Source organism: Larimichthys crocea, chromosome II (genome assembly GCF_000972845.2).
Source record: "Larimichthys crocea isolate SSNF chromosome II, L_crocea_2.0, whole genome shotgun sequence".
Classification (NCBI taxonomy): domain Eukaryota; kingdom Metazoa; phylum Chordata; class Actinopteri; family Sciaenidae; genus Larimichthys; species Larimichthys crocea.
The window spans coordinates 8,785,951-8,808,881 of record NC_040012.1 but is presented as its reverse complement, the minus strand read 5'-3'; the positions used below and the strand labels follow the sequence as shown (position 1 = coordinate 8,808,881).

The following is a 22,931-nucleotide window of genomic DNA, read 5'->3' as shown; positions in this document are numbered from 1 at the left end:
TGAGAAGAACTAGAGAATGAGCTACTGGTCAGTTACAAAACATTTATATGACAATGAGCAAGCAACTGAGCAAGATTTGTCTGCTGACATCGACATGAGACAGATTATGATCTTATGATTTAACAGAAAAATGTTTTGGTATGGTGAATTTCAAAGGTTGTATCATCTTACTCGGTAATGTTACAGCTGTTGTTTATCAATCTGATGATTTATAAACATAAAAACTTTAAACTAATAAACGTTTTTAGCCCTGATCCAGGATTGTTGTGATCCTACATATCACAATGGCCATCGGAGACACTGCAGTCCATTCATAAAATTTACTGCAGGAAGATCTTTGAAAATGATTTTGAAATATCGCTAGGTGGAAGGGAATCATCTTAGCAAATTATAAAAGACAATAGAAAATTGCCTGGCTGTAAAAGAGTAACAAGACAAACCTGGGGTGACTTCCAAAGGCTAAATCCCACCGGCCACGGATGCGATGTGTTCTGTGTGCACCGCGACCGCTAGAGCTAATCGTGGTTGTTCTAGTCAATGTTTCAACCCACAATGGAAGCACCGCGGTCTGAGACCAGAAACGGGTCTCCACTGTGCTCCTCTGAGAATACGTGGCTATTCCACTTTTGACGGACACCACGAGCATGCCAGTCAATCTTTACAGGGCAGCTCAAGCTGGTCAGGGTCAGACACAGAAATGGCATAAAGAATCTGGTCAATTTTCTAAAATAAAAATACCCTGTGCAAACTTCCAATCATAAAAACATTTATCTATGTAGCATATATTGATAAAAAATACTTCTGAAGTGCTCCAGGTGGAGTTTGAAGTCATGTGGAGAACGAACCAAAACAGCTTCAACCTCATGTAGACATGCTTGGTGAGGTTTTGCCGTCAGTGTATATAAAGCATATAAAATCTGGATTAGTACTCCAGCAGCAGTGTGCTCAGTGCTACCATATTCAGTGAGTATTTATTTTCGTCATTGTTTCTGTACCAAACTGTATGAACGCTGACAGTCTGTGATCAATACATATGACATGAGAGGTATAGAAATATAATAAAATACTGCTTACTTCTTTGACACTGGTTCTGAGTCCAGCAGCGCTCGCTGAAGTGCCCATTGATGGTGGTAGTCTGGCAGGTGGTCTTTCCGACGGCCGCCCCCGGGCACACGTCTCCACACTCTCTGTCGTTCTTGTTAGCCACGATGTAGTTGTCCTCAACCGAGTCCAGGATTTTGGACCAGTCCAGGGTGGAAAGATAGCAGAGATCAGGGTTCTTCTCGATTCTCACGGCTCCTCGGGTGATGTTCATCAAGCTATGGAGGCCGATCTCTCGCAGCTGGAGCATCTCAAACATCACCAGGGCGTAGTTGAAGAACAGATTGTTGCCTCTGATCACAGTTAGGTTCGGGAAGAGGTCGCTGAGGCTCTCCAGGCCGTAAACTCGGAAGAGCAACAGGTAGTCAGTGACCACTATCAGTTTGGGGAAACTGAGGCCTCTGAAATCTTCGGGCTTGGTCCTGAACATGAGTAAGATCTTCAGGTGGCCTTCGATCACAGTGCAGTTCTCAAGTGTCTGCAGGTTGGTCACATTGTTCCGGATGTCCTTGCTTGGACAAACTAAAAAAAACACACAAGGAAAGACAATTCAGAAACTTGATACCTTCATGTACGACCATGTATATTTATAAAAACAAGGCTCAAACAGTAGTAACAGAAGTCTGATGTCTCACTGGACAGAAGTGCCTTATGAAAAGGAAATGTTATAACTCTCAGCTGAACGTGAATGATGCAAGACGTCTGCACTGTAAACTGGAAAAACAGGGTTGAAGAAGTCAGACATGGTCTTAAGGAGGGAAAAAATAGCTCTCTTGGTAATTAGAGGAGATATTTTACTGAAAAATATGCGGTTATGTCTCTGGCTTTGATGAAGACCAGACCATCTTCACTGACATTTTGTTTAGCAACCACATAGCTGGCTGGGAGCCACTGTCAAATATGGAGTGCTGTCATCACGGTTAGGGCTGTGCTCATCCTTAGTTACGCTAGGTTGATTTGTGGAGTTCCTTCTGTAACTTAAGACCATAAAAAACATTACCTAATGCGTTAAAAATATTTGTCTGTGAGGGGGGAACTGTACTAATGGCCGCGTATTGCACCAGTAGTAGATTTGTGGCTTTGTCAGTCTTCACCCAGACACATGATCCTGTTTGATGAGAAACTCCTGAACTGTGCTACTGTGCAGACGGCTTACATTTTAACTGTCACAATCATTTTAGATCTGCTTAGTTTAGTCTACTGCATATCAGATAATTTATAAGATCACCAAAGAACAACAAATTACATATTTTGTTGAACCAACAACTCAAAGCTCAGCAGAAAAGTCGTAGATCTTCACATTTTGGAAGCTAAATCCTGCAAATTTTTTGGCCTTATTGCTTGAGGAAATTATATTTATTATAACAATACTCAAGTTGTTTTATTTCAATTGATTAATCAGCCAAGTAGCTCAGCTCTAGATGAAACTGTACATGCGGTACAGTGCTCTTGAACCTCCTGGAAAATACATCAAACACTATTACACACACAGACACAGGTGGTGGTCTGTATGGAGAGAGCTGACAGTAATGAGGATTTCCTCAACTCTCTCGTTGGGAAATCAGCCAAACTCTCTGGCATATGCTTTGTGTGACATAACACAAGTAATGACAGTCATAAAGACCGTTTTCCTTTGCAGGTGCGACGTGGGACATTCCAGGCACACGATTTTACAGTTCACAAGTCACGGTGCAGCTGGGAGGTGAGCTGCCTGGTTTAGAGGGACTGTATTTGTTTACCAACTGACCCACCATTGAGCTGGGCACATCAGGCCAACTGGTCAACCATGTGGGGAAGCGGTGTAACAGCTAGGCATGCACCTCTTTATGGCAGCAGCTCATTTTACACCTTCTGTTGCATAACAGTACAAGACAACCGACACACACACACACGCACACACACACACGGTGTCTAAACAACACGCTTTCCACTCCATGACCTTAACCAGCATGCTCGCTCTGCAGCAACTATCTAGAGTTCAGCCTACAACTTTGAGGCTTGTTTAAAAGTACACACAAAATGTCCTAACATGGATTTAAGCTGCAAGCTATTAAAAGCAACTTGGCATGTTAAAAAGTACATTTCTCTTTTTAAAACTACATTTAGATCTGCAGTTCTCTTTGTGGTCTTGGGAGTGTAGCCGAATTGTAAGCATGAATGGCATGCCACAAGCCTGTAATTTCAACACATCCACCTCCAAATGAAACATTTCCTATCAAACTGACGGTAACTGCCAGTGGAGTGTGCTGCAAATGTTGCTCACTGCCGTGTCCATCAGGGAACACATTTACAGCTACAAAGAGCCTCCCTCTTTCTCGTACGAGACCTCACACACAGTCGAACAAAACCGTTTAATGGACAAAGACGCTGGCGGTGTAACGATACAAGGGGAGGGGAGACGGTGGTTCTGTAGTCGCAGTTTAGTCAGCCAGCAGAGCACTGAGTGACCCCGCGAAGAAGGCAAATCATCACAGGGCGGCGAGTCCAGGCTCCTATCAGTGTACACTTTCAGCCAGGCCAGTATTTTTAGCACCACATTCCCAATAGAGAATCTAATACACTCCGGCCGCACCGATAGTGGCTCACATTGGAAACTGGAACATGGCAGCCCTGGTGTGTAAGTGAGGAATTTTAGAACGGCAGCAGAGAAAGAACTGACCGAGCTGACTTCTCCGTGTGTGAATACTTTAGTTTAGAAACAAAACTTTGGCACAACTTTCTTTTTTTTTTGCTGTTGTTTTGCAGTCGAGCACTGACAATCAGTCTGACATGATTTAAGCTAAACAAATCAGGTGCATCGCTGAATTTAAATGCTCCCTGTATTGTTGGGAAAGAGGTGGGGGGAAAAAACTGGGAGACATCACAAAGGTTACTATGGTGACTAGGCTCTCAATACATCACCTACGCTGAGCCAGACAAGACTGAAAACACAGCCACGGTGCTCTGAATCGACAATTAGAGCCATTAGAGGGGCAGACTTTCATTAGCCGATGCCATCAGAAGTCACACACTGTCTGCATCTCTAAGACACTGAACTTTTAAGGTTAATTAAAAAGTGGCAGTATGATGGAACACTGAGCAAGGAAAAACATGTTCTTAATAACTGCATAACCACATTAGAGAGACAGAGAGAGAGATTAAAAGTTTGGTTAAAAGTTTTTATCAGTAATGAATCCAAAGAAAAAACAAAATAAAACCAACAACAAATTAATTCCACTGACAAATAAAGAAAAATCTAATTTATATGCCAATTTTCAAGCACAGAGACGAATCAAAGTACCTCAGCATGGCATTTAAAAACATAAAAGAAGAAAATAAAATCAATTTCACTAAAGCACAAACGTTCATAACCATGGAAACAGTCAGCTCTATTTGTTTCTGGAGAATATAATTCACCATTAACCACGGTTTATAACGGTTAAGTTTTGTAACTGTAAAAGACTCAGTTATAGCTTTCTGTCACAACGAATATGCTGTGAGTTGAAGGTCCAGTGTGTAAGATGTTTTATAATCTGGGAGGTGTAGTTGTGGATTGTAACCCCCTTGTGTCACCCTCATTTTTTTAGCATGAAGGAGAAACTAAGGTGGCTGCAAGACGTGCAAGAGAAATGAAATCTAACATTGCTGCATCCCTAGTCTGGATAAAGAAAAATGTACATTATCGGAGCTGAAAAGGTAAGTCAATTAAACGATAGGTTTTATTTGATGTTTCGGTAATTTTTCAAGCACGAGTGGAAGAAGATTGCACACAGCGTCTGTTTTCAGCTTTTAAAATTAGATAATTCGCTGCTGTAGACTTTTGGTTGAACAAAAACAACACAACATCTTTGTCTCTAGGAAGTTGTGATGAGCATCTTTATTTTATTTTTTTTTTCACATTTCATAGACTGTGATCACTCAGCAGAGGATGACGCAATAATACAATGGTGCAAATAATCAGTTGCACATTATAAGAACATCATACGTTCAGGCGTTGTCCACTGAGCCACATCTGAAGGTGGTCTGTTTCACATTGTGATCAGACCACAGTCAAAGTCAGCCAGAGTTGAAGGAAATCAATACAGCCTGATCATGTTTGAGAGGAAAAGGAAAAACAAATCCGCCCACGAGAAGAAAAAGTCTGACTTCTTTGACCCTACTTACACATTTACAATGTCACAATTATGCACAATTATGCAGACAAGCTGCAAACAAGACCAGATAGTTAATATCAAGTGTATACGCAATGATGACATGCCACTGTCCTTGTAAATGTACTGAACTGTAAATCTGACGTGTGAACACGAACACTGTACATATCCAAGTCAGTCTAAAGTCAGCGCTGCACAGTCTGTGTGCACAGTGGCACAATCCTTTCACTACAGTTGCAAGCATCGACAGGCATTGATACATGGTGGATAGACAAGTGTGTGTGGAGGGGTAGGGGGCGGGGAGGGCAACAGACTGTTAGACTGATGACTGGGCTGAGCTGAGGCCACAGTGAGCATTCAGAAACACAAACACTCGGTGATTGCAACACTTCCCTTTGCAAGGTTTCGCTGTTCTGTTGTTTTCTAACCTGGGCTGAAAACCCAACCACAAAACGCAGAGGTCACCCACATGCATGTTCACAAAGTTTACGTGTCCAAACTGACATGGGATGTAAGAGGGGCTGTTTTCTTTAATTTAAAAAAAAAGGCACAGAAAACAACTTCCTTCTCTTCTGAATTGTAGCAATGACATATAAAACAAAACATACTACTGTTCTGCATGTGACCTCAAACGCGATGGTTCACAACCATTTCATTTAGAAACACTCTTGGCTGCAATTACAGTTAATTGAGAGGTTTGACATCTCTTCAGCTGCGAAGGATTAGATATTACAGCAGTTAGAAAGTGACATTACTACAACTGTAAAGAGATAGAAGGCTGTTGTGAAATTGCTCAAGAGTCATCCTCAACAGTTCACGCTCTACTTTACATGTTTTGTAAGCACGGCTGTTTGGGTAAGGGTGGCACGGCGAGTGCAACACACTCACAATACAATTCAAGTCTGGGGAATACAAATGACACCAAAGTAATTCAGGCCCTGGTCTTTAAATAGAGTGAAATGGAGTAAAAGAGCGAGAGAATAAAAAACCACAAAGTTCCCTCTTGGGATTGTTTGATGTGTATCCTGTAGAGAAATGGCTCTGGACCAAAGATCATTTGGTGATTCAGTTGCCCCAGCAGCTGCACTCTCTTACAAATGTATTCTCTCTGCCAACGTTGGCATTGATGTAATTATTACTTAAAGCGTGAGAGCACAATAACAAGCACATTAACTTTAAACCGGTGTCAAGGGTAAACATCTGACATAACAAGGCCTCTTTGTCAGACGCCTGTGTGGTCAAAGTGAAAAACTACAGGTGCGCCTGATCGCTCCTTTTTCAAGCTGTATATAATTTCAAACGTGAACCTGTCAACCTGGATTAGACAGCCATTGTTGAGGGAGACGAGTGCAAAAATCATTCTATTGTATACACGTCAAACAACTCATGACTTTGGTACCTGAGACAGTGTTTTTGAAAAGGTGGCGGGGCGGGTGACAGTTTCATCACCTTACAATTGCTCTCCTTGTCAGGAGGCGTAAATCAAGAGTGCCAGGTCACTAACTGACGCCACTTCCTTTACGAGATCTGCACTGACCAGATCGGTGCTTAACGACAGGCTGCCAGTGGCTTCATGGCAAGCCCCAGCCGCTTGACACTCGCCTTTGACAAAGTAATGTGTTATCTTAGTGACACAACAATACGCTGCAGTCTGACAACCGGGCCACGAGGTGAGCAGAACTGTAAGTTAAACCGCAGTTTGTGGAATAATAAACAAACAGATGTTTGAAAAACCTGAAAAGCTGTAAAACAACACTTACCACTGTTCTGAGAGGTATTTCTAGACTCCTCAAACACATTTTTAACCATGTGGATGAGAAAATAATCTGTGTTAAAAATATTTTTAACCTGTTCCACAGCAGAAACTGTTTCCTAACCAGGTAGGCAGAAATCATATGCCCCCTTTGTACAAGTTTTTAAAAAAAAAACATTATTTACAATGTAGGATTACAGACAAATATAACTATTACTATAAATAACAGATACAACAACATTAAATACAATATACAAAAAGTCAAAAGTTTGGACGAACTTTAACATTCAATGTTTTTTCTTTATTTTTATTACTTTCTACATTGACATCAAAACTATGAAATAACACGCGTAGTTATATGGTCAACGAAAAAAGTGTCAACAAAGGTTTTATATTTTAGATTATTCAAAGTGTTGCACCAGCTCCATGGCGTAGTCAATCAGACAATCAGTTGTTCGGAGGTAGTCCTATTCAACTGCTGCAGTAATCCGTATTATGGCAACAAACAGTAAACAACTGTCCGATGCCAAAGGTCAATCAATCCAAACAATGTCAAAAACTTTAAATGTGTCTCCGATCAAACTGGCTCTCATGAGGACCGCCCCAGGAGGCTGCAGAGGATAAGTTCATTACAGTTAGAAATCGCCAATTAATGGCAACTCAGATTAAAGCCAGCAGAAATGCTTTACAGAGTTCTCTACAGGAGACTGTGTGACCCAGGTCTCCATGGTTGAATCTCTGAAGGAGACCAACAAGGAGAATAAAACTGTGGAATGGACATTAGACCAGTGGAGATCTGCACTTTGGTCTGGTGAGTCCAAATTTGTCTTTGTGAGACACAGAAAAGGTGAACGGATGATATCCGCATGTGTGGTTCCCACCACAAAGCAAGGTGGAGGAGGCTTAACCCCCATGTCTAACACAGGCTTCTGCAGCAACATGCCATCCTGTCTGGTTTTTGAGCTCAGTGGGACCATTATTTGTTTTCCGACAGAACAATGACCCAAAACACACCTCCAGGTTATGTAAGGACTATTTGACCAAGAAGGAGAGTCCCTGCAGGGCTGCATTAAAGGACCTGGCCTCCACAATCACCCGGCCAAAAACCCAGCTGCGATGGTTTCGAAGTGAGCTGGACCGCAGAGCGAAGGAAAAGCAGCCAACAAGTGCACACCTTGAAGAATATATCATATAAAACATATATAATCTTCTTTGTTTAGACTTGTTTTGACTTCTGTTTATGTTATTTCATAGTTTCTATGTCTTCAACGTTAATCTAAGATAATAAAAACAAAGAAAAACATTGACTGAATCAAGCTTTTGACTGCGGCTGAACATACAACATACTAATCTACACAAAGTATAAAAGCTAAAAACAATGTAGTGCAAGAGATTTAGCATTAAAAACACAAACACCCTGAGGTAATGTTTGTTAGGAAACAGTGGCAAACAGACAGAAAGTTTTACATCCAAGCCTTCATAACAGCAGTAAGCATTGTTAAAAATAGAGGCTGAGTGTTTATCTTTTAGGAAAATGTAATGTTACGACAGGAGAGGCCCAAACTGGAGCTGAACTGAATGTACCAAAGCACAGGCCACATTGCAGTTATGGACAGCTGACGCTAAATAAATTAAATCAATTCATACTGCCACTAAATATAAGCTTTCATTATTAGGTGAATTTTTCCATCAAGCTGAGCTGGACAGCTACCAACAAGTAGCTCAGAAGATTTCCTGACTTCGACACTGGTCGGTCCAAGCTTATGAAATCAGCCAGTGTGAGGCCCAGGTTCCACGCTTCCCTTCTGTGGTTCACTCTCAAGTCTGAGAGGAGTGGGAGGAAGAAGAGGAAGAAGAGGAAGAAGAAGAAGAAGAGGGGGGTGCAGTGCAATTACACAACTGTTGAATTATATCTTGAAAGTCTTGCTCAAACTGGTTTGATGACATCGCTCCGTTCGCCCCACGCTAAAAACCTGATGAAAGGTGATGGAGTCTGAGCTTTTCTTCTCCTTCAGAGCACCTCTTAAATGCCATGTACTACTGCAGTAGTATGAGTTTTAAAAGCTGCCTGGGGCTACATACACTGTGAGCGTGTGTGTGTACAGTAGACTAACTTCTTATTCTGAAGAAAGGGGAGAGTGTGTGCTACTGTTTGTGTGCTCGTGTCAAGATTACTGTAACAAACAAACCCTAAAGCACTTTTTTAAATGAATGGGTGAACACTTTGGAGCAATGTAATAGATAATCTTAATAAAAAGCACCTATAATTTTGCACCAAAACAAATGCAACATATTTCGATATGCACTCTCTGTTCTGAGCAAAGATTTGAAGTAACTTATAAAACTTTTTGAGCATTAACTCATATTTTAAGTACAGCTTTTTATTCATTGTTTAGATTTTAAATCAACGTTGCTTTGCGACCTAATTTAGCAACATTTTCAGAGTTCATTACAAAACAAAGCAATGACACATAACCTGAACACAAGCCAACTGTGCAAAGCCAAGTGTCAAAAGAACAGCTATATTTATTTTGCTATTTCAGTACGTCTGAACGGGAGACAAACTCCATGATGAGCTGTTAACTTTGCGAGATTACACTCTCACCTGTAAATCACAAAGTAACCACCACTGAATGATCCGCTTAGATAAATACGATAACATTTCCCGGTTATATGGGACAGTGTGTCACGATCACCACAATGGTCTTGTGTAAAAAAACCCAGCAAGTAGTCCCACAGGTTTGCTAGACGTTTCCTTCAAAAATATAACTAATATTTGCTTTAAGTGACAGAGTGAAACGGCGAGTGTGTGCAGACGTTGTGGTGTGTGTGTGTGTGTGTGAGAGAAATGTGAAAATGTCTCCGGGTGATTGCAAATGTGTTCATTCATTCTCATCAATCCGAGCTTGTTGGCTGGCGGATATAAAGGGATTGTCAGGAGCTGTAAAGAGGGCTTATTGTTACATTCCTGTACTGACCACAGAAACAAACCGGAGGCTTTCCATGCTACAATAACAGCCAATTAATACGTCTAAATTCCTAGATTACTTACTTATTCGGGACAAAACATTTTGTTTACAGTCCCTGCGGGCTCAAATAGCTGATAAGTGTTAACCTTTGTCCCTTCAATGCACTGACAGTCTATAAAACCACTGTTTGCTGCCTGCCTGTCTTCATCAGATCACCAGTACAAACAAACAAGACAAAAATATCTGGATGACAATATCACATACACTAGTATGTTTGTGGTAGCTTCATAGACAAATATGTTATAGTTAGAATATAATGTTTGTCTTTTATAATCCTACATTTACTGGCTTTTGTATATAATTCAAAATGTGTAAATATAGCCACATATTAATTATGTGAATCCTAAATGTCTATATAAAATGTAAAATAATCTATTTTTATATTATAATCTATTTCCACACACAATTAGGGAATGTGTAATGATTCTTTTTTTATTTCAGTGTTAATCCAGTCACCTGCAACAGACAGAAAATTGTGCAATATTTGTTTTTTTTTAATCAAATGTTACTTTGTTTTATCTGTAGTTTATCACGTCTGCTTTCTTAGTTTGTTTGTGTACACACAATTACAAGTACAGACACTTATCCAGACCTTATTACACAGTTAAAATAGTTCATATTAAGTGTGATATTTTAATGCTTAACTTACCCTCTCCACTCGCTCGGTGACAGCTCATCATTAAGCAGCAAGCGGTCAAAACAAAACACAAAGTCCGGAGCCACATAACTGACTCGGGATAAGACACCATCCAGCACTATTCCCGGGTATCAAATGCAGAAATAATCCTTGGCACACACAAAAAAGAAAAAAGAAAGGGAGGGCCTGCTGCTCAAACTGGTGCAAGAAGAAATGCCTTCCTTCAGGAAACTGGTTTTGTTTTGCGGCGTGGGCCAACAGGTAAACAAAAATAAATAAAAGACATCCCGGAAGATGGGCGGAGGAACGAGTCCAACGTGTTCAGTCAAACACAGGCTAACGCTGCTGCTGCGGCTAAACTTAGCCTCCGCGTTGGAAAAGCACGTTTAATAAAACAACACCACGGGACACAACCTTTTTTTTGTTGTTGTTGTTGTTGTGTTGGTTAATAAAGCTGGTCCAGTTCTGTTTTGTCCCAGAAGAAGAGGAAGAAACGCAGACTTGTTGTCCCGAGCTGATAGCACAAAAAACGGCAGTTGGGCTAACTAACTAGCTCCGAGCTAGCCTGGCTCCAGCGCTCGAGCCCAGGCCACAAGTGAAGTTTTTTTTTTTTTTTTTTTTTTTTTTTTTTAAAGCAAACCACTCAATTAAATTTAAACTTGAAGAAACCTCACGATAAACCCGCACATTTACGCTGCGTATTCTTTATATAAAACAAAACAAAAAAAATAATAATAAGCAAGTTGCATGCGTTTACATCGCGATAAAAGCGACGCTTAACTTAATTTTTTTTTTTTTCAGCTTGCTTGCTGACTCGATGGTTGTGGCATGCGTGGCGTAACGTTAACGTGTCTTTCGTAAAATATATTTAAAAAAAAAAATCCCTTCAAATCCTCCAACGAGCACAAAACGCTTATTTTTTCCCCCCACGTCTAGCTCCAAAACAAAAACATAAAAAAATAATAATAAGTCCTCTTCAGTCAGTGCAGAGATTTGAGAGACCTCCGCTCTCTGGACGCTGACAGACAGTCGGGGACTTCGTCGTGGCTCAACAGCACTCCACTCTTTTTTTTCTTTTTTTTTTTTTGGTGTGTTTGGAAATTAAAAAAAACACATAGAAGTCCAAGTTTTTATGCTCCACACAGCTGACTGCTCCCACAATTAAAAACGTGTATCTGACTTAGAGAAAAGTAGCTGGAAAAAATAAAAGTTTCTACTTATTTTTATTTATTTTTTTTCCTTTTCTTCTTCTTCCACACACAGAGGTAGATTGTACAGTCTCTCAGGTCCTGTAGGATCCCCCTTCTTCCCAGCCTCTCTCCGCCAGTAAACAAACCCTGCCAGTGAGCCAGATGGGCTTGAGGGGAAATACGGACTGGAGCTTATTGGATTACACAACAAACTGATCCGACTTGTCAGGTGGTTTAAAAAGTAATGCAGTTACTCCAGTCATCTAAAAAAAATAATGATACCACAGTGCAGAAATACTGCGTTTGCAAGTAGGAAGTATGCATTTACTGAAGTAAAAGTACAAAAGTACAAGCGTCAAAATATAATATAATACTTCAAAATATTGGATTACACATGATAAATCTTAATCTTTTTAATTTAACCTTTTTTTTTAACCCCGTTAAAAATCTGGTCTATGGAAGCCCCAAGCTGTCATACATTCTGCTACCCAACAGTATATAAAGTAAATATAAATATAAAATAAAATAATATACATATATGAATATACTACTTTATACTGATGCTGTTGGTTTCATGGCCAGTACTGCACTTTTATTTTTATATGTTGTAATAATTGTTTTTGTTTTGTATCTTACGGAAGCCCAAAGCAGTCATACATTTATCTATCTTATGTTTTCTCATGATAATCAGTTAATTTAATTTAATTTGTTTTCTTGAGATCTCAAGTTATTTTTTGTCATTATGTAGTTATGTAATAACAAATGCAAATAACGAAACTTTGTTTTCCAGAGATAACAGTGTAATTAATTTCAGGAATTTTTTAATCGTAATTGCAATTATTTAATATTCTAGACTATCCTTTTGTTGTTTCAAGATCATAAATTGATTATGGCATTATCTCTGAAAAATAATGATTCAGTATCTTGAGATCTCAAGAAAATTATCTTCTTATGTTGGGATAACATTTGTTATTTCAACATAATGACATAAATAACTCATTAAACAGAGGAAATAAAATGTATGAATGTAAGACCATATCGGGCTTCTGTAAGATACAAAATTTTACAACACATAACATCCCAAAAATAAAAAATATATTTCTTAATATACATTAGCTTGTGAATTCTTCACCTTGCGATCAATAATGCAGAAGACTGCTATGAATTCATTTATTTATTTATTTACCATTACCATTATCTAGTCTAGTTATCGTGTAATTTAAAAATACAGATTTTCTTTGTCTTATATGAGTCTTACATAAGTTTCATTTCTGAGGCTTTGAAATGTTGCTCAGAGAAAACAAATGCTTTGAAATCTCTTTGAGAAACAATGATAATTGACATTTGTTACTTTTTAATTAAAATACATGCTTACATTTTATAGACCAAAAGAATTATTTGATTAATTGATTAATCTAGAAAATGCTTTTATTAACATCTAAACAATAATAGTATAGTAATGATAATATTAAGCTGCTCATCCTAAAGTTAAACGTCTAGATAAATCATGATTTCTAAACAAACTCTCCAACTGCAATATAAACAGCTTTTCGGGGATCATTAACATTATTACAATATTATATTTATTTATAGAGCACTACTGTGATTGGTTATCAGTATTACTGGCCTTGCCCCCTCCCCTGCGTGAGTATGAAACAACAAATCTTGACTCAAGTACTTCTTACTGACTTCTTACAGACCTTTCACTCCACATCTCGGCCTTTGCCAGTGGGTTGAGTTTGCTCTGTTGTCATGGAGATAGTTCAGTTGTTGTCGATTGTTGGCAGCTTATTCAACTGTTTTATTACACAGAAAAAAGTGACACGTTCAGGAAAGTTTCGCGTTTTTACTGCACTCACGTTACAGACCTCGACAGAGGTCTATTATTCTCCTTAATTAGACCTCAATGTAGCAGTTATTAATCAGAATCACATGTCAGAATGGCAGCAGAAAATAGGTGCACAAACATTATACCAAGGACTACAAATACAGTGTGGTGTGGTGTAATGCTGGCTATAAATACACATATGTTGTATCTATAAACATGCACTGAGGTACAAGTGTACGGTTTAGCTAAAGCATGCCCAGTTTTAGTGCAACAACAGGTGTTTACACAGACATTAGCAGTGTGATTGTAGTAGCTGTGAGGTTTCTACACTTTGGGATTTGTAGAAGATGCGGCTGTTTGAGTAACAACAGCACGGCACCTTCACCCTGCGGTGTACAAGTCTTAGATAGATGACAGAATAGTTACATGATTATTATAATAACACAAAACAAGACAAAATGATGCTTTTGATTGTATTTAATTGCGTCTTTTCTACTGCAAAATCAAATGTATATTATTAGCAAACCCACACACCTCACAGCACAATACCAACAACACTGACTCAGCCGCTGCCATACAGGTTGTCTAATAGCTTTTAATGTGGTGTAATGTTACTAATTATGTCGTTATGCCACTCATTGCTACTTATTTGTTTAAAGTAGCAAGACACCAAATCAGCTAACACATTGTTGTGCTGATTTAGTGATGTGTTGGTCTAATAATAAGCTTGTAAACACTTAATCAGCAGTCTTCTAAAAATTGAGCATGTGATTAAGGGATCTGCATATGGTATTCAGGGACAGTATGTTCTGCTTAAAGGTAAAAATAGTATAATTAAGTTGCATTATGAGCTTATGTGAAAGCACCGCAGTACAACCTGTCTGTCAAATTTCAAGTTGTATATCGAATATACACACATATAGCGGGCTAAGAGAAGATCATGGAGGGGAAAATTTGTGAAAAAATGTGGACATAAACTGTTTGTTTATTTCCCTTTCAATTCAATTCAATGTCACATGTTACCTAGGAATGTTTTGCAAGAAAGAAAAATCAATCCTTAACCTTTTATCCGTGTTAGATTTGGTCCTTCTGTACATGTTCCATGTTAAAGATGTTATTTTAAGGAAGCTGAAGGAAAAAAAGACGAGGAAGGAAAATCCATGTCTGATTCAACCATTGTTGAACTGCTCACACTCAGACAGACCAATGGAATAAAAGACGTTTCTCACACTGAGCTCTCAGAGGCTGAAAATATCTGAGAGTGTCCTTCCCGGCATGTTTGTGTGAGCTGTAATTGTGCCACAATGCCACCTCTATCACCACTGCTAATTCACTACCTGTTTACGTCCTCCCATCAAAGCAGCTGCAATGTTTGATGCAAGATAATCATGTCCTGTTGATTGTACTAAAATAGATTTTTATTTTTTTTTACTGGAATACTAAAAAGCTCCACTTACGGGATTTCTGCGGCAGCTGTGACACTTTTAATCATCAGTTCATTGTAAAGTATTCTCTGGCTGAGATTTGTCTATAAAAGCAAGGCAGGTGGTGTGGAAGAACACCGAACACTCTCCCCTGTTGACGCAGGCACTGATTCAGTGGGAAGTGTAATGTGAAACAGGCTCATTAGTAATATCAGCACTTGGTAATCAGAGTTATTTACCACGAGCTCTCACGTGTTCACAACAGCACGTCTGACATGGTGGAAAGAAAACTGAAGCAACAGGGTCAAGAGGTGATGCTCGCTAACGCCTTTCCATGGAGCACTTACAGGGCAACTAGAGGGAGAGAAAGGTTACTAACGGACAAGAGTTGTAAGCTTCTGCACTGACTGGACTGACGTGCAATGCAGGAACATTTTACATTATATTGGAAGCATTTTATGTTGTAAACATAATCCCATATTGAGTGTGCAGTCTGTAGCAGTGAGATTAAAGCCCGCTGAGTGACTGGATAAAGCCGTGTCTCGCTTCCCATTCATGAGCTCCTGTTTTATTTTTTGACTCTCAAGTTTTGTCTGACTTTCTAGCATACATGTATGTTTGGAATGTGGATGTGGAAGTGGAAGTGCCAAAAACTGCAGTTCCTCAAACGTCCACTTGAGGCTGGCTCCAGAAGTGAGTCAGTCTCCATGAGTCCCTATGTTAAAATGTCCAACTTCACAGCAGAAATAAACATGTTTACAGCCTGGTACAAAAAATAGTTTTGGCCTCTATAGCTAATTTCCCCATTCATGACAACTGTACTGAGGGTGAATTTTTATAGAACTCTGGCTGCTTTGATTGACGGGTGGGTGCTGTTACAGATGGTTTGTTTGACCGCCTCTGCATTATTCAATCTACCTCAGTTCCACCAATGATTCATGTCTTTTTTCTCCGATTTTTAGATTAGCCGGCTGACGTCACTCAAATCTGTGTGTTTTTGTTGCTTTAAAATGAGCCTTTTTACATTTACATGTATCCAAAGCAACTTACAGAAAAGGGAACAATCAAGGTATAGTGTGATAAGAAGCGTTAGTGTAGCAATGAGTGCTAGTGTCTTAAGGAGTAGATTTGTCATGTAGTGCTAGGATAAAAGGTATTCACTGAAGAGCAGGGTCTTTTTAAAGGTAGAGTGGGATGCCCCTGCTCTGGTAGGAACTGGTAGTGTGTTCGACCAACAGGGATCCACAAGAGAGAAGAGTTTGGATTGCCTTGAATGAACAGGTAGCAGGCCAGGCGTCGCAACGGAGCACAACGGTCGTGAGGTAGCCTATGCCTGTATAAGAGCGTTCAAGTAGGTACGTGCAGAGTGTCAGCAATTTGAATTTAATGCTCTCTGTTTGTATTTTTATATCAGCAGAGAGCTGGTCCTCCTCCAAGGAGTCCACCATGTTGAACCGCCATTTTTCTACAGTAGCCCAGAACAGACAAACTAAACACTGGCTCCGTAAAGGGCCTTTGCTTCTTTTGTGAACTTTGCAGTTTTTCCTACATGTTTGGAAGAAGAGGATGAGGTGTGGAGGCAGTTTTTAGTTGTTTGCAATCTGCCACTAAATGCTACACACTGGACCTTTAATCTTTAATTATATATATAAAAAAAGCTAAATTAAAAACACGCTTGTTCATTAATGAGGAACCAAGTTACTTTCAGTACATCTTGTATCTTAATATTTTGTTTCATCCAGTGTAGCCCAAGCTGAGTACAGACCCCACTGTGCTATTTTGACCAGATTAGGGTCATTATGGCTCAGAACTATTGATGTGTTATTGAGGCTGAGATGAACCAAAAAACAAATGACTCATAAACACATGATGTGAATGCTGACATCCTGTTGCTTGTTGCTGGGGACTAAAAAGAGGTTGTTTTGAGCTTTGACTACTAATCTTGATGACCTTTTAATCCTGACCTCTGCTGGGGTCGTGTCAGACTGTTAAGGTGGAGTAGTTCCGTCACTGTGCTATAGTTTGGTGGAGGGTTAAGGTGGCATAAGGAGCAGGCAGGTGGTGTTTTAAATCAACTTCATCTACACATATAAAGAGAAGACATGAAGATGGAATTTAATACTCATAACTATGTTTTTATCCGTGTACACAATATATCATTTCTTCTTCATTCAAGGAGAGGTTGAAGGGTTAGGCTTGCAATCAGTAGCTATATCTAGATGCCACTAAATCATACACACTGACCCTTTAAAGGACATCAACAGTGGACGTGCATGTTAAATATTTATAGATTTTTGAATCTTTTTTTCCTGCAAATAAGACAATTATTTAGCCGGTTTATTATATTATTATAAATAAGGGATATAACAGGACAAACCAAATATATAAGGAAAGAATACAGTGTAATTTTGATTAGATTTATCTATGGTTTTATTTCTTACATTACATTGCTTACATTTTGGTAAGCATTACGAACACCATCATTTCCTTGTTTTTATGAGTGAATGAGTTCAACCTTGAGATAATGTATTACAAGGTTAATAAATATATAAAAACAAAGCATCAAGTCTGTATTTATGTTTTTGCCGCTGTGACATTATAGTTAATTACCTCTGCAAACATGTTTTCCGTTTGTTTGTCTGTCTGTCCGGATTACAGGAAAACTACTGGCCTGATTTTCATGAAACAAGGATGTAACATGGTTCCAGAAATAACTGATTAACCTTTGGAGTGGATCCAAATCACATGACAGACACACTAAATAATGGACTATAATGGCAAACTCTGACAAAAATGCTGTAGATGTAATGTTCAACATAATGTGTTACAGAGCTCAAGCAAGCGTCACCAATCTTTTAACTGCATGAAAATCAATGGAAACCATTTGCTGCCATGGAAAGTGCAGAACACGTTTAAAAAAAACTACACCTCTGCATGAGAAAATCTGGAAAGTATACATGATTTGCAGTTAAGGAGCCAAAAATCGCAAACACATGGGTCTTGCATCCATCAACCCATCAACAAATTACATGCTGAATAATTTAAATCATTGGGTACCATTTTCCAAAGCACACACAAATGTTCAGACAGATTTTTTCCAAACAGGCATCATTTTCCAATATTTTTTTTTTATTATTTAAATGTGAAAATCATTTTGATGAGAGAAACAATTCCCCACCATTTGATTTCCTGTCGTCACACTGAGCAATAAATGCTGCTTGGAGGAGCTCTTCCTTTGTGGTGCCTTCAAGGAAGCTTCAGCTTCCAATATTTACATGTTGGCTGTCGAAAGGTGTTGAATTTACAAGGTATGTTGTCAGGAAATCAGACCCGGAAGGCAAACAATAAGCAAACATGGATGTCCTGGAATGGATTATGAATTTGGCACTGGCATCAAAAAGGGTACTGTTTGGCACCCGATCCTTAAACGGTTCACAGGGTGAAAACAATGTGAAAGAACCAGACATGACAACAGACACATTAAACCATCAAAAAAAGGATAATAATAGACAATAAGCTTTTAATGGAACATAGGGATTAAAAAAGAAAAGCAATTAAAATGTATAAACCTGAGTGAACTCTACTTATAAGTAAAGCTGATGGACTGTGGTTAAAAGCTCCAGAAAAAAAGAGTTTAGAAAATGTAATCACAGATATGTTTAAATATAATTTCAGTAACACGTTAAATGTGTCAAGAAAAAATAAAGCTGTTGATTTGTGGCCACTTCGGGGCAGAAAAACTCCAAACAAGCTGATAGAAAAGTTAAAAATATTGAGATGATATGACATGTTAGATTTTTATTCCATTATTAACTCCAACAAACACAGAATAACATTATAATTGAATTGAAGTCATGTTTCTAGTCACTTGACAAAGCTCTGGTTTGGTCTTCTCCAACTGCTGTAAAAAATAATCTCTGTTTTCAGCTGTCAGATGTTCTACAGTGACTAATGGCCATTTTTAATGGCAACTGTGGGTTTTTTTTAGAGCTGTTGTTTTTGTTGTTGAAAACAGCTTCCTGCTGCTGGAAATTAAACTGATGAGAGTCGTGACACTGAACCAAAAAAACAAAAAAACAACAACAAGTAGGTTTAAAGCAACATTGTGTAACTTTTCTAACATAAAACAACAGATTTTATATCATTTTAATACTGAAAGCTGTTGAACGCATGTTCACATGATGTAGGTACATGACGCTTTATGGCACCACCAACTATTTCACTGTCCTGCCTCAGCTCTCTGATGGACAGTGAAGTAAACTGTTGTGAACTGTAGCTGCTGTTAGATATCATTAGCTCAGTTTGTTAGCCAGGCTGCTCTGAACTGTGAGCTCAGATCACCGGGGGAGTGTTAGTGTTTGCACCACGGGCATTTTGGACGCCTTTGGAAGAAGAGGAGGTTTTCAGTCCCGCGGCCACAGGGCAATGCTGACAGGGAGTGGAGCCAGTGTCGTGCCAGAACCAGAGCTGGGCAATGTAACCGGGCTCAGCAGCCTTTATGGATGTAATGACAGAGGCAAAAAAAACCCGAAGAGGACCTAGCATCGTGGAATAAAAGTCTGAAAGACAGACGCCGAGCTGGGCTTCTTTCTGTTGGACTAGTAAGTAATATTAGCTGGCTGCTCTCGCTTGTGTTGTTGCACTTGCTTGCTGTTTGGCTGTTAGAAAAGTTGTCAACTCACTAGTCTTTGTTCATAAGTAACATAATCATAACAAAAACACATGTACAACTGTCCATATTTACAACAGTGGTATTGCACTTTGAAAGTTGGGGCACTACATTGCAAAAAAAAACAGATTTCTACGTAATGTTACTCTAAAAAAGGTTTGTTGTGAGGATAAAAGTCTGATCCGTACAGAGTTTTGGAGCTTTTATGACACAGGTGTGGTAAGTCAGAGGTTTAAATTAGACTTGGGTACAGCTAAAAGGCTATGATGAGACTCACAGGGCGTTAAAAGCAGATTAATATAGTTTGTGGTGGGAAGCAAGTGTCGTATTTCAGCTGTCACTCACCGCACAGGTGCATTCATTTATATTCAGTCTCTCTCGGTAATTACGTAAATCTGGTCTAAATGATCAGCTCACAGCAGGGAAGGATTAAAGTGCTCTTACATAAAAGCCTGAAGCTGCACTTTCTGACACTCGCTGCATTAATAACAACCACACCGTCTTACCCGTGTAACCTTTATCTTATTCCAGCACATACATAGGTATGTAGGTAGCACTCTTTTTGAATGTGACAGCAAAAACAACAGGGTCAGGGTTCAGAATGATAAGACTGACTCACTCTGTTATTACGGACGTACTGTTTGTGTCAGTCCACAGTATCTGTATGAGACGCAGGAGATATCTGAGAATAAATACAAGGAGGTTTTTTTTTCAAAGCGTGGCCTTGGAGGAAAAAGTATCCATAGATGTTAGGACCTTGTGTATGAAACAGTCAGTGCCCGGAGGTCCACACCTATCCCTGAGTTAATCGTCAACCGCATGTGCTAGGAAGTCATATGAAGGAAAAATACTGATGGTCTACATATAGATCATGGGAAAGCGGGTATTGTGGCAGAGGTTAGTGACAAACCCAGGTTCACACAGACCTGTTTGACTGGAAGAACAATGAGGTTCACACATGATTCATCCCGGGGCTCTTCCTAGACGCCAGTACGCTACCCTCCTCCACCACAGGAAAAGATGCTGCCGTGTGTCAGAGCCGACTGGGACATCCACCACTGGGCCCATTTCCCCTTCCCAGTGCGTCTGCGGGGCTCAAGGTGCACTGCTCTAAAGAAAGATTTCTTCCTGCTGACATTTACAGTGTTTGCAAAGACAATACTTTAAGGTTTGAGGCAAAGCTTGATGGATGCATTGCTTCTCTGAGGTTAATGGACACTCACATTTATAGTAACAACCCCGAGGACCGTGAATGGCCTTCAGCCAAGTCCAGGAGGCCAGTTTTTTTCAAACATGTAAGCACTCTTCCACTCTCATGCACCTAATTGAAGCCTGGAAAATAAATGTGCAATGACAGCGACTCTGCATCACAATACATTCCAGCAGCTCCCCCAAATAGTCACATGGCCCCTTTTCATCCCCAACATGAGCACAAATAAACGACGGGGGGAAAGACTAGAGGGGCTCGTGCAGTCACACTAGGCCTTGGAAGTGATCTGAGCAGCGAGCTTCTCTAAAGCGCTCAGTAGAGTTGCTCTCTTGTTAAAACATGCCCAATCCTTTCCCTGCCAGAGAGCTGTTAATCCTGACAAGGCTGTGTGCCTCTAATTCCCCAAAGGAAAGCTAGAACCTGCCGTTTGTTGATGTGTTGTGTAGCTACGAGCACTGGAAGCCTCTTTTTAGTGCCATGAGGAGAAAAAAAAAAAAGACTTCCAGCATGTGTCTGCAAGTCTTCATGTGTAGAGGGGACTTGAATCAAAGTGTGATATAAAACAGCAGCAAGTTGGGCGTCTTTCTTACGCCATCGCTGGATTTCCTTGCATTATGCACAGTAGTTTGATTATGAATGCTCAATAAGAAACCCCATTGTGCTGCCGAGTCCATCGTAACTAAATCCACCTCAGTGCCCAGAGCTGCTAGAGGGCTCGTCAGGAAACAATGGGCATGGATTACAGTTAAGAGTCTTATTATTATCTCCTTTATCTGAGGTTAAGACCACAGAACACCTGCTGCTCCACGTGGACACTTTGCCTACATCATCATAATCGAGCAGATAGAAACAAACACCGGCGAGGCCGTCTGCTCAGGCATGCAGAGATTATTCGATAAATGTGGATGGAAATGTCTCATTTACAGTAGCTGACAAGTCTTCACGTCTCTTAGTCTTTAGGTTGACTAATCTCTGAAAAGAGAGAGTGAAAGTGATGTAAAAACATCATTAATCTCATGTAGGATCATGTTTGCACAGGTGAAAAGTATGACAACCGGGTGAGGTAAGGCGCTTTGATTTATGAAAGCAATCTCGCAAACATCTTCTCCTGGCAATGATTAGAAAAATGCACAAAAAAAAAGCCGCAGTGAGTTCAAGTTGTATGAAAATAGAGTACAACAGTAGCACTTTCTCTATAAAGCAACATTTCAAGAGGAAATGGGAGAAAAGCAACTATTTAAGGTGTCGATACACAAGTAAAGGTTTACCATGCATATTTGTGGCCCGCATTATAATGTGGTATATAACAGTGGTATAGATGCTAAAGATACAAGCATCCAGGATCCAAACAAAACAAAACAAAAAAATCTATGTAAGATCACGTTTAAGCATGTTTTTGTGTTCATGCACTCAGCAACAAGCGTATTGCTTTAAAGCACTGCTTCTCAAACTGGCACTGAAATAAATTTAAAAACATACTATAAAAATATAGTTCAAAAATAAGTTCATTTCTTGCAATATTTAGTTTCAATATCAGCCTGATATGTAGTCACATTCATGCAAGTATAGATAGGTTCATGTTTAGTTACAAGCTAAAATGTGTCAAGATTAAAAGTCTTGGTCAAATGAATGATTTAAAAACGCTGCAGTCGTGGCTCCAAATGGGGAAATATAAGGAAGCAAAGTGTAAATCAGGAGTACGCCTTCGACACCAAATCATCTCCGGTTCTGTCCAGGATTCATCAACAGTCAGCAATAAACAACTTTCTCATTCTAAGAATAAACCTGCCTCCTGTGTGGACTGTCTGTATCTGAACAGGGTCGACCGATGATGGTGGTACTTGGAGAGCTGAATATTATCTGAGGTGCATAAAAAGTTTGAGAAACTGGTTTAGAGCATTTACACAATTATCTGTCTGTATCATACAGACAATAATAAAAAGAAACGTTTAATTATTAG

At 39.5% G+C, this 22,931-nt stretch overlaps 1 protein-coding gene across 2 annotated transcripts in view; it reads right to left on the bottom strand.

Moving 5' to 3' along the window:
* insra (insulin receptor a) overlaps positions 1-12,022 on the bottom strand; it is a 51,260-nt gene extending 39,238 nt beyond the window's left edge. For both annotated transcript variants that reach the window (XM_019266272.2, XM_019266273.2), the window contains exons 1-2: positions 10,663-12,022; positions 1,075-1,623 (exon numbers count right to left, since the gene is read on the bottom strand). In XM_019266272.2, the coding sequence (XP_019121817.1) occupies positions 1,075-1,623; positions 10,663-10,762 (649 nt within the window). In that variant the 5' untranslated portion in view covers positions 10,763-12,022. The remainder of the gene's footprint in view (positions 1-1,074; positions 1,624-10,662) is intronic.
* Between the last annotated feature and the right edge of the window lie 10,909 nt (positions 12,023-22,931).